Raw genomic sequence first — 10,901 nt, forward strand, 5'->3', positions numbered from 1 at the left:
ATCAATCGGAATGCACTCAACAGTTTGGCTCGTCAAACACTAAATGAATGAATTTAGAGTTGCAATCGAACCAGGTCTCTGCAGCTAACAAACGTAGCTGCATTGAAAACGATACACAATAAGGCTACAACATCGAGAGAGAGAGACACAGAGAGAGAGAGAGAGAGAGAGAGAGAGAGAGAGAGAGAGAGAGAGAGAGAGAGAGAGAGAGAGAGAGAGAGAGAGAGAGAGAGTAGGGGGGGGAAACAGAGGGCCAAAACTCAACACTGATAGAGATAGAGCTCCCTTCTGCTCCAAAAGTCACAGCGAGCCACTCGGAGGAGCCATGCATAACAATTGAACACAGATGAACAAACACATGTTTCCGACTCCCTCGTACGACAATGAACTTCAAGGCTTGTAGACGGAAAAAAGGGGCATCGGTGACGAGCCCGGTAGTCAGTAGCCGAGGACCAGAGACACGACGGCTGGATTTACATAGGAAGAAAGCCTGACTAAAGTCGATTCACTAGGTGGGACCATAAACCGTCAAATATGTAATATTTCTTTAAAATATGTATAAATCCAGCCACTGAATGGAAGAGTTACGTCACTGACAAAGGCGTTGATGATTCTTTTTTATTCTGTCATTGGCTTATCTCCCTTTAAAGTTTTGTTATATAGCGTATATTTATAGTATATAAATATATATACCTCATGTACATTCCATCTGTAGTCTTGAATATACTTTTCATATACTTTAAGAGTTCCATAAAGTGTGCTCTGGGAAAAATAAATATGTTTGCTATTCTATCCTACTCTGTTCTATTTCAATGACGTAACTCCTTCAATCCAGTTCTTCTGGTACAGCATCATTCACTGAGCATCCTACCCAGCAGGCCTCACTGCTACTCACACAGAGAAGCTGAACGTGGAGGAGAAGAGGGCGGAGGGATACAGTACAGTTAACACACAGAGTTTAATCCCAGACTGGTTCACATTTAATGTCAATCAAGTCATCACTGGCCAACGGTAAAAGGGGGGAGGGGGGCTAAAATCAATTAGGGGCTGACTACTAGGGGGCTCTGTCTAGTCAGAGAAGAGGCTGGCGAAGGACTTTCGGAGGTTGCGAATGGTCTCGGCCTTTGCCTCTTCTTGGCCGTCACCTCCGGTGCTTGAGACCCCGCGGAAGAAAGAGGAGTCGCTAAAGGCGTTGAAGGCATTGGTCAGGGACTGGGACTTACTGGGAAGGCAGGAGGAAGGAAAAACAGAGGAAAGACAGCAAGTTGGGCGAGGAGGGAGGGAAGGAAGGATGGGATACGGGGAGGAATGAAAGAGGAAGATTACGTGAATGTTGGTAAATAAGAGGGGGAAAATAAAGATCAAGACAAACAGGGAAATATGTAAGAGGGAAAAGTCACAAACACAATATTTGAACAGTGATTTATCATATATACGCAGTATATGAACATGCAAGATTGTTTATGACAATCACCAAGGACGTTTTTAAGTGTTTACAATCATAGATTCCTATGAAGACATATTTTCTAGAATTTAAACTGCGTTATATTATATTCTCATTTATTACCTATTTATACACTAACGGGTAGTTGTGACAAATACATCAATAAAGACAACAAATACCATATATCTGTTTAAAACTACATTATTAAACATGTATATACTGCTCGTCTATGCTAAATAGGGAAGGTAAAAGTGTTAATTCAATCATTTTCAGCAGGTTCCCACTTGGACGGACACACACTCAAATACACTTTTAAAACAAAAATGCTATTGATAATTTGTGTTGCAAATGATTTGGATTACACATAATACCGAAGAATATATTTAGACATTTAATGCTGTATCCTAAACATAACGAGTGGCCCATTGAAATGCATGTCTTTGCATTATCAACAGAGTGTTGATAGTGATAGTACAGCTCTTACTTCAGCAGAGGATGAGCCTTTTGCTGGGATCCTGGCTGTTCTTCCTCAGGGGCCTCCGCCTCAGCGGGGGCAGCAGCAGCTTCCGCTGGGGCAGGCTCGGGGTTTTGGGTAGGAGAGGCTGGCTTGGCCTGGGGCTGAGCCTTAGCTGGAGACTGGACATTGGGGGGGGACTGAACCTGTGCTGGGGAAGGGGCTGTGGCAGTATCTAAAGCCTGAGTGGGTGCTGGGGCAGCGGGTTGGGGTTTAGGTGAGGCTTTGATAGGAGGCGGGGTTTGTGGCTTTGGCTGCAGCTGGGGTTTTGAATTCCTGCGTAAAGGGGGGATGGGCTTGGCAGGTGGTGTAGGTTTAGGGGGCAACTCTTTTGGTTTGCCAGGAGCTGGGGTAGGGGAACCCTGAGGCTGGGGCTTGGGCTGCTCTGTGGTAGGAGCTGAGGCTGAAGGAGAGGCTGGAGCTGGAGCTGGAGCTGGAGCTGGGGATGGAGCCGGGGCTGGAGCTGTGGCTGCTGCTGCTGCTGCTGCTTTGGTTGGGGGAGAGCCTGGAGCTGCTGCTTTAGCTGGGGATGATGGTGATGCTTTGGCTGGGGCGGGAGCAGAACCTGGGGCTGACTTTGCAATGGACGGGGCTCTTGTCATAGGGGGGGGAGGCCTCTGCACCGGAGGCCTTGTGACTGAGGCAGCCCTCTGGACTGGTCCCTTCTGAGTCTGAGCTGGACCTGGACCAGGTTTTGGAGACTGGCTGGGCTTTGGTACTGGATCAGATGCTCTCTTAGCTGACTCTGATGAGGACTCCACACTCTGTGATTTCACTGGTGCACCTGAAAGATTCCAATATAGTTAGAATATAGTTCCATGACTATAAAACAAATACAGGCAAAAACAAAAACAAAAAGTAAAGTTCAGTTAATAAATAAATGAGAATCCTTATTGGATCTAGCAGCTGTTGTTTCAGTGCAGCAGTTAGGAAACACTCACCAAAGACCAAAGCAGAATGATTCAGATGATGAGCTGTTTCACACAACAACCTCTACCATTCATAGAAACCCGAACCAACTGTCATGAATGGACCGGGGCAAAGAAGGCTCTGAATGTGTGGACCGCAATGACCAGCGAGGGGCAGCAGATCAACAGTTAATAGAAGAAGTGCTTGCCTGTCATGCAGAGTGTAGGTTCGCTTTTATGCACAATAAGTCATATGACCACTGGGTGGCAGTGTTGTGCATAAAAAGAGACAACGAGAGGAAAGGATGAGAATGAAGGGAAGTCAACAACACAAGGAGAGAGGATACAACCAAGAACAGGATGCTGGCATCAAACAACTCAGTGAAGCAAACACGTGCAGCAAAGCAATAATACAACACAAAATAAATAAATGATTACAGAGTAGGATGTCAGTGGGCAGGGATGAGTTCCTGAAAACAACAAACCGGTAAAACCTGCAACAAAACTAAATCTCTTGATATCAACCAGGAAAGAGTTGATTAGGCTATTTGTCGCCACATGTAGTATGAAGATCAAATATAAGTAAATCAGCTACTGCATCCTAGCAAATTAGGAAATGAAGAATGAGATGCTTATTTTCTTTTAAATTCTTCATCACATAAGCAGAATTTATAATTCCCAAGATAAATATGTCTTGTGTACCCTAGAGTATAAATTTGTCTTGTCTCGGGGATTATAAACCACTGCAATGAAGATTAAATTCCAACCAACAACAACACTGAGCAGTTTAGAATTCAGGTCTTGGCTTGACAGAAAGAAATATATCTATATGTTTACCATAAAACCATTTGCACAATAATGTGTAAAAATTTAATTTAAAGAATTTAAAGATGAAAAGGATTCAAAAGCCAAGCATTAATCACAAAGAGTTGTCCACACCATGCTGGCCATATAACAATCCATTTCTGAAAACTCTTGTCTGCAGTCACAGTCACTTTCACAGTGTTAGGTTACTGTCTCGGAACGATAAATGTAAAATTAAAATTATTCTAACTCTAACCCATTGCCACATTCATGCAAAATCATATTAAAAAAAAGGAATTCAAGATAATGAACCAACATGCAAATGTTAACTGTACAAGTCCAATCATTTTGCTTTGTTAATTTACCATTTTATACACGAGTCACCACTGCTTTTAGTCAGCACATTTAATTTGAACAGATCAGCCCTGAGCACAAACACACCACACCATGGCTGCAGTGATTCTGATTAACGAATCCATTTTCTTGCCAACAATTAGATGAGACGATAAAAACTAAGTCTCTTGTACGGTAAATATGACGCTACGCCACAGCATCTGGTTAGCGTAGCTTAGCAAAAGAACTGGAAACGGGGGGAAACAGCTAGCCTGGCTCTGTCAACACAATCCACCGAGCACCATCTCTAATTAACAGGTTATAGCTCGTTTCATTTGTATTTTTAGTATAAACCAATTCTTTATTGGAATACTTGTCTGATGGAAGTGTTTATTTTGACAGATTATTTTTCAGATGCTGGATAAAATCATCATAAAACCCCGGAGATTGAATTGCATTGTGACTCATTCAGAGACAGTTTTCTAGACATGCTTTGAGACTGCAGTCGCAGCACTTGTGTCACAATGGAGAACAGCGTTCAGACAACCTTGAGGCTGAGGACGCTGCCCGGAGGTCCTGTTTGGATCTTCCGGTCCATCTTTAAGGCCGGGACTCTGAGGGAGAGCGAGGGGGTGGGAGAAAGAAAAAAGAGAGTGAGAAAGAGAGGCATACATGGTTCAGTGGATTCTGGTCAAGAATAACAAAGTGATTTTTCTTAGACTTCTCAACATGCCTCTCCTCAAGGAGAATTTTATCATCCAGGTTTCACTTCATGCAGCCTCTACCTGTTGGGGCTGCAGAGTCGTTGGCTTCTGGCCTTGAGGGGAGCGGGCAGGTGAGCGGGAAGCACTAGTTGACCTGGTAGTCAGAGCCTGGCTCATCCTAGCCACCACCACCTCTGAGATGAGCTGGCGGTCCTCCGCCTGGTGGTCACCAATCAGCTGCATAGATGAACCCACAACCTGCAGAGAGAGGCTGCAGACATCAGAGACTGCCTTTTTCTTCATGAGAAGGTTTACATGGCTGCTAGTTTTTGACCCAGACTGGATAACAAAGTCAGGACAGATGAACAAAGGAGGTCAAACAGCACAGTCAGCACTCCTCGGTGTGCTTATAGGACTGTAACGTCATCTGCCAGATAGAAATGTGTGTAGAATCTGTTTTGATGTTTTATGGTGCAAATTGGTTTTGGTTTATATGGGTACGTTTTTCACAGATACTGCCAGAAAGGTTGTGTTTTAAAATAAATGTTAATGTGTGTATGGTAATTATGCCAATTTATTATGGAATATGACATTTTGGTCATCTTTATTTGAAGTAACCCAAACGTTTTATCATGGTGGCGGCCAGGCTGCTGCTAAATAACACAGCAGGTTATATTATGTCAACATCCATGTAAATGGATACGCGCTCAACAACTTTACTGCATCATTATAAAAACCCAGAACACTTTTCCAGGGGCGATGACTCATGGGGAGGCCTGTTTTTCACATCTCTCCCAGTTTAGTATCTAATCTACCTCCCGCCAAACTGCTGAATATTTCAATCTGACAGCCGACTTCAAAGTGTAAGTGGGGGTGTTTAGAAACTCCGCTCGGCTACCCGCAGTGACTGGGTGTGGGTGTCATTGTGGCTCCTATATCATCTCCCTCCCTGCCATCTTCACCCTCAGACTGTCTCGCTGGGATTTGTAATCATAAAAAGGTCCAAGCACCGTCATGCCTCACTTCTCCACTCATTGTGCTCCTTCCACTCGTCTTATGTCTTCAGCTATCTGCTGTCCTTCCAGCTTGTTTATTGACCGTCTGTATCCATTTGCAGCATCGCAGTCTACAGTTTCACTTAACTATTTAATATGCCAGAATTTTGACCCAGCTTTTTCCGTGGATGAGGGGGCTGAGTTGACCCACCACCGCTGAGTGATGTACTTACTGCCAAAATGCATCCCAATTAGAAAGTAGCTCTCTCCACTCCAGCCCTCCATCTTGTGTCCTACAAACCCTGGCTTGTCAAGTTACTCCCCGAGCTGGCAGTAACCTTGGTCACTCAACAGCTCAGTCCCTGCTTGGTTACTTCCAGAGCTTCCCTTTTGACCATCTTACCCCTTACTACGTTGAAAGCCATCCTTCTAACTTGCTTTGTGGCCTTCCAGTCCTTTGTCCCTTTTGGATAGCTCTCTCTCTCTCAGCCTCTCTCTGTTCCACGGTTGAGAGTCCCCCACAAGGATCATTTGTAGGCTTTTAATATTTTGGGATTTAAACAGCTTGGGGCCCCTGGAAAGTACATTTCCGTTGGTTCCCGAGGGTCGTTTTCCAGTGACGACACTGACCATCCCTCTAGCGCCTTGCATGCCCAGCTTTTACCCTGCTTTTTCTAGAGTCAGGTCAGAGCTGTAATAGGAATATAAAAGCTACCCCACTAAGCCTTGACATATTCTTAATCTTAATTAGCTTTGCATAATCTCACACTTCCCCTTGAAAGCTCCCACTGTTTTATCAGTGATGAAGATGAAATCAGAACATTTATTCATTTTCCATACAGAGATGTAACCACTTGACTTTTAGGAAAGGTATCAACACAGCAAAGCACAAATTCCCACATTAATGTATAATTCACAACCATTGCGGTCAAGACTTTGAGAGAGCAGACGATGAACCACGAAACCAATGTGCTACAAATGTACTGGAAAGTGAAAGACAAGAGTGTATCTGAATAGAACAAATACTGAAATATCATAAGATGTTAGTTTTCAAATTCAGGATGTGGATTCAGGTTATGTTCAATCAGTTTAGTCCCGCCCAGTTGAATCAATAAATACAGTGTTGCAGTGATAAGTTTGATTGGGTGGCTTATTTGATTTAGTGCCTCGTCAGCTTTCTTTGGAGTTCCCATAGATCCCTCTCTCCCTCCCTTCTTTATGCGTTTTCCTCACCTCAGTAATGTAGTCATTCCCATCTTTGCCACAGATGGCTTTGACGGCACAGATATCCAGCCCTGTGAAGATTTCTGAGCAGGTATCAACCCACAGCTTATACCTGTCACATGGAGAAGCTGGATGAGGTCGACACACGTAAACCGTTTACAGGAAAACAATAGAGTACCACTTCTGTTTGCACAATTTCTGCTTTTTTTTTGTTTAAACACTGGGACTGAAAAGATAACTGTTCCTGCCTTACACCGTCTTGCCTATCTTAGTAAAAAAATAAATAAAGTGTTGTTCTTCGTTGCACACAGCACATTACCTTTTCAATAATATTGACTTGTGCATCCCTCAAGCACAGAAAGTCAGGGCATATCTTGCTCTTCAGGGTATTTACCCTGACAGTCGACCTGTTACAGATACTCTAGCTTGAGGCTGGCTCAGCTGCAGCCCATTAACTGATGTTGCCGGCTTGGGTATAAAGATCTGTATTGACTGGCTGGCTGTAAAACACCATCAAACCAGGGAAATACTGGCATATCGATACACTAAAACGACAAAGGGCAATAAGGCAGGAATTCTACTTGCTGAGTTCAATGTTGTTTGGTTTCGCAATATAATGGTCAGTCAATTCAACGATTTGACTTTGATAAGGAAAAGCTGTGAATATCTGAAGTACCTAAGGCACAGTGTGAGGTTTGGAGATGTTAAATTTTAGCACATTGAGCAAAAATTGCTTTACGAATCAGATACTGTCAGAAAAGGGAAATAAATACTTTGGTACTGTGATAAATACTTAGGGGGTAGGATTTATGTATCTGTTCTTTTGACTTGTTTTTGCAGAAAAAGTTGTAATTTAACATTAAAGGCACCTCTGTTCCATTGTGTGTCCCTGTAAGCCTTGCCAGTTTGCCAGCATCCATATTTAATGTTTTTAATTACACTCAATGTGAAAACGGGAACATTTCCTCAGCCAGAAGAATAATAAATGCACGGTGCAGCGTCAGCCCCACCACGCATCTAAAACTGATTTCCAAACATCTGTGCGTTTACCCATGTGAACTGGTTTCGGCTAAAAGTCTGCTGTGTGTCTAACTGTGACACGTGCGACACAAGGGGCAGCCTGAGCATCACTAATGTGGAAGCAGTGCTCACTTGTCAGTCATGGCTACTTGTTCCAACATGGCAGATCCGGTGTTGCTCTTCCAGTTACCAGAGATGGATGTTCGCCTGGAAAACAGGAGGAAATTGTACATTAAACCCATATAGGCACCAGCCTTCTCTTGTAGAAATTGTAAATACAGCAAGATTTAAAAAATGAAACCAGTCGCTAGAGACCCAAGGTATGTAAGAGTGTTATTTTTTTTTTTTGCAAGTATACGTTACTGTAAATAAAGTGTTTAAAATAGCGTTCTGTCACAGTAACATGATGGTGCAGCACATGGAGGTCAGGTATAGTGCAGGGGAGCATTTCCTTTGATAACTGAGGCTTTTGGTGTCAGTTCCAGAATGGGACAACGGTCAAAATACCACCCGAATAGCAGTCCCCGGAGAAATTAGGACTGATGAGGGAACCTGACAAAGTCATCTCAACTGCCTTATAAACATGCAAGTAGAAGTCCAGGACAAATTTCCAACTTAGGACGCCAGAAGATCTCACAAGCGTTGCACTTTTTCCTGGCAAAGCTCTGCCGTCGGCTGTTGTGGCCATGGCTGGGGAAAAAACGGAAAGAGGTGCCACAACTCCCAAAAGCTGATGGATGTTCTAAAAATCTTCCAGAAGCAGAACCGCTTCCGCAGAGAAGAAAATCCCACAAAAACACATCTGTGCAGCCACATGCGACTTCCAAAAAGCGGAGGAGTGCGTGTTGCTATGACCACAAGGCAGTAACTGTGATCTGTGATGACTGTGCTGGCTAATTAGGGTTCGGTAGGTGCCAGGCTGTAAAAAGTTACAGTAGCCTCATATGTGTAGGATGATGTTATTGTTAATAGTAGAATACGTTTACAAGAAATGCGATTTAAATGCACGATTCTTTCATTTTAGTGTTGGGTCACAAAAGACAAAAGGCATGTAGGAATGTTTGAGAAAAACACCCATGCATTAGAGGGTTAAATGAGGACATCGCTCTATTTAATGTACTGGACGTCACTGTTCCCCTGTTTACTGATGCACTTGTACAGTATTGGATGAACATAACCAATAGATTAAAAGAAAACTCCTTCCTGAAGCCAAGTAATAAACAAGAACGACACACACATGTATGCTTTGTAGTCGGCTCCGATCTTCTGGACCCTGATGTCGTACTTGGCGTCTATAAAAGGCTCTGTGGTGCAGTAGGTCTGAGTGATGGCCACCACACTGGCAATGTCCTGGAAGTCGCTCACGTTGTCCACTTTGACCTACAGAGGAACAACACATAAGAGTCACCGTGGTTTCAAAGTAAGGCCGGATCTTCCAGGATAGAGATATTTTTTATGTAAATGTGATTTTTGTAATAAGCTCATCAACAGTATTGTTTTGTTGCACAATAACTTGGAATCCCCATTAACAGGCGAGCTCACAGACAGACAGGGAGCCTTGATCAATTAACAGTGAATGCAACACACACATACGGGTGGATATTTGTGTGATTTAAACAGACGTCTATGCAGATTACTTATGCAACAGATATTGGCTTGAAGTGTAGATGCATGTCTCACAGAGTCAGTGTGGACTGATACATAAAATAAAATGGAAGCATAGCTCTTAAAAGGCTCTGGGATTGGATATAATGTCTCATAATTGTGTGAAATGTGCAGAAAGACTTAACTCTAGCTTTACAGGACATTTGGAAGAAAAACGTTACATGCTGTAGTTTTAAACCTACTGTCTTTTCATTGGTCTTTTTTTTAAATTGCAGTTTGCACAAACTATTTTTTATTAATTAAAACTGTATTTCTTTCCTTAACAGTTAGATGAGAAGATTGATACCACTCTTAAAATGATGATGATATGGTTTCTATTGTAGCAATGTGTCCTAGAAGTCACATGGTCCACTTCCATCACCAAAGCAAAGTGGAACTAGTGTGTACAGTATTTATCATAAAGACTCTTTCTTTCTTAAACTACAGCCATGAAACAGACCAAAGAAACATCTGCAGCACAATACAGGTGTATAAGAGATGATGACATGTGAAAACAGGTCCAGGCTGATAAGAGGCCCAGCTAGACAGAGGGAGAAGATAATCTCACACTTGGACATCAGTGTGAGCAATCCTGGAAAATGATGTGCGGTGGATCGATGAGGAGTTGTGGAGAGAAGATAAACACTCGGAAAATATCAGCACCGTTGTCAATCAATATCAGCACAGTGAGAGGAGAAAATGAGGTGTTGGAAGGAAGACGGGATGAAGCGAGACAGACAAGAGGAGAGCAGAGGACGGATATTAAAGCACCAGCGTGGGAGGATTTGATAGCAGAAATGTTTTCATTAGTGTATAATGAGTTTTTTTGGAATCTGCAACCTCAGCGCATGATGCCAGTAAGTCCTTCACACTTCTCCTTTAAGTGGCAGTGCAAAGAGAACGTGTGACACAGTACGAAACGGTGTGGTTCCAGATGTGATGGGGCTTCGTGTAAACCATTCAACCGTCTCCAGACACGCTGAGGGATTTTAAAGCACTTCACGGTTTTTCCAAGTGATGGAATGGTTAATGGACGGGGCTTCAGTTCAACACGCAGCCATTTGCCCCACTTCACTAACGCGTGAAACAGTTTGATGCCTGTATTTGACCGCAAATATTGCATGAGGTCATATCTTCACTTTAGCATTTTAAATTGGCTAAATGAAATGAATCCACATTACCTTTCCCATTCCAGAGTGGGCGTGTCCGATCTTCACGACCACTGGGAAACTCGGTGATGTAATCTGAAAAGCACAGACACAGTACATTTTAATTGGACAGACAAGCCAGGAGTGTCTGACATATTTGGTC

The 10,901-nt window shown here is 43.1% G+C and overlaps 1 protein-coding gene across 1 annotated transcript in view; it reads right to left on the bottom strand.

Moving 5' to 3' along the window:
- Positions 1-678: 678 nt before the first annotated feature.
- Positions 679-10,901, bottom strand: part of syn2b (synapsin IIb) — a 60,977-nt gene continuing 50,754 nt past the window's right edge. The window contains exons 6-13 of the mRNA XM_084035509.1: positions 10,772-10,834; positions 9,184-9,326; positions 8,079-8,153; positions 6,936-7,038; positions 4,789-4,965; positions 4,551-4,617; positions 1,929-2,742; positions 679-1,222 (exon numbers count right to left, since the gene is read on the bottom strand). Coding sequence (XP_083891635.1) covers positions 1,069-1,222; positions 1,929-2,742; positions 4,551-4,617; positions 4,789-4,965; positions 6,936-7,038; positions 8,079-8,153; positions 9,184-9,326; positions 10,772-10,834 — 1,596 coding nt within the window. The 3' untranslated portion in view covers positions 679-1,068. The remainder of the gene's footprint in view (positions 1,223-1,928; positions 2,743-4,550; positions 4,618-4,788; positions 4,966-6,935; positions 7,039-8,078; positions 8,154-9,183; positions 9,327-10,771; positions 10,835-10,901) is intronic.

The sequence above is a fragment of the Eutrigla gurnardus genome (assembly GCF_963514095.1).
Source record: "Eutrigla gurnardus genome assembly, chromosome: 2".
NCBI classification, from domain to species: Eukaryota; Metazoa; Chordata; class Actinopteri; order Perciformes; family Triglidae; genus Eutrigla; species Eutrigla gurnardus.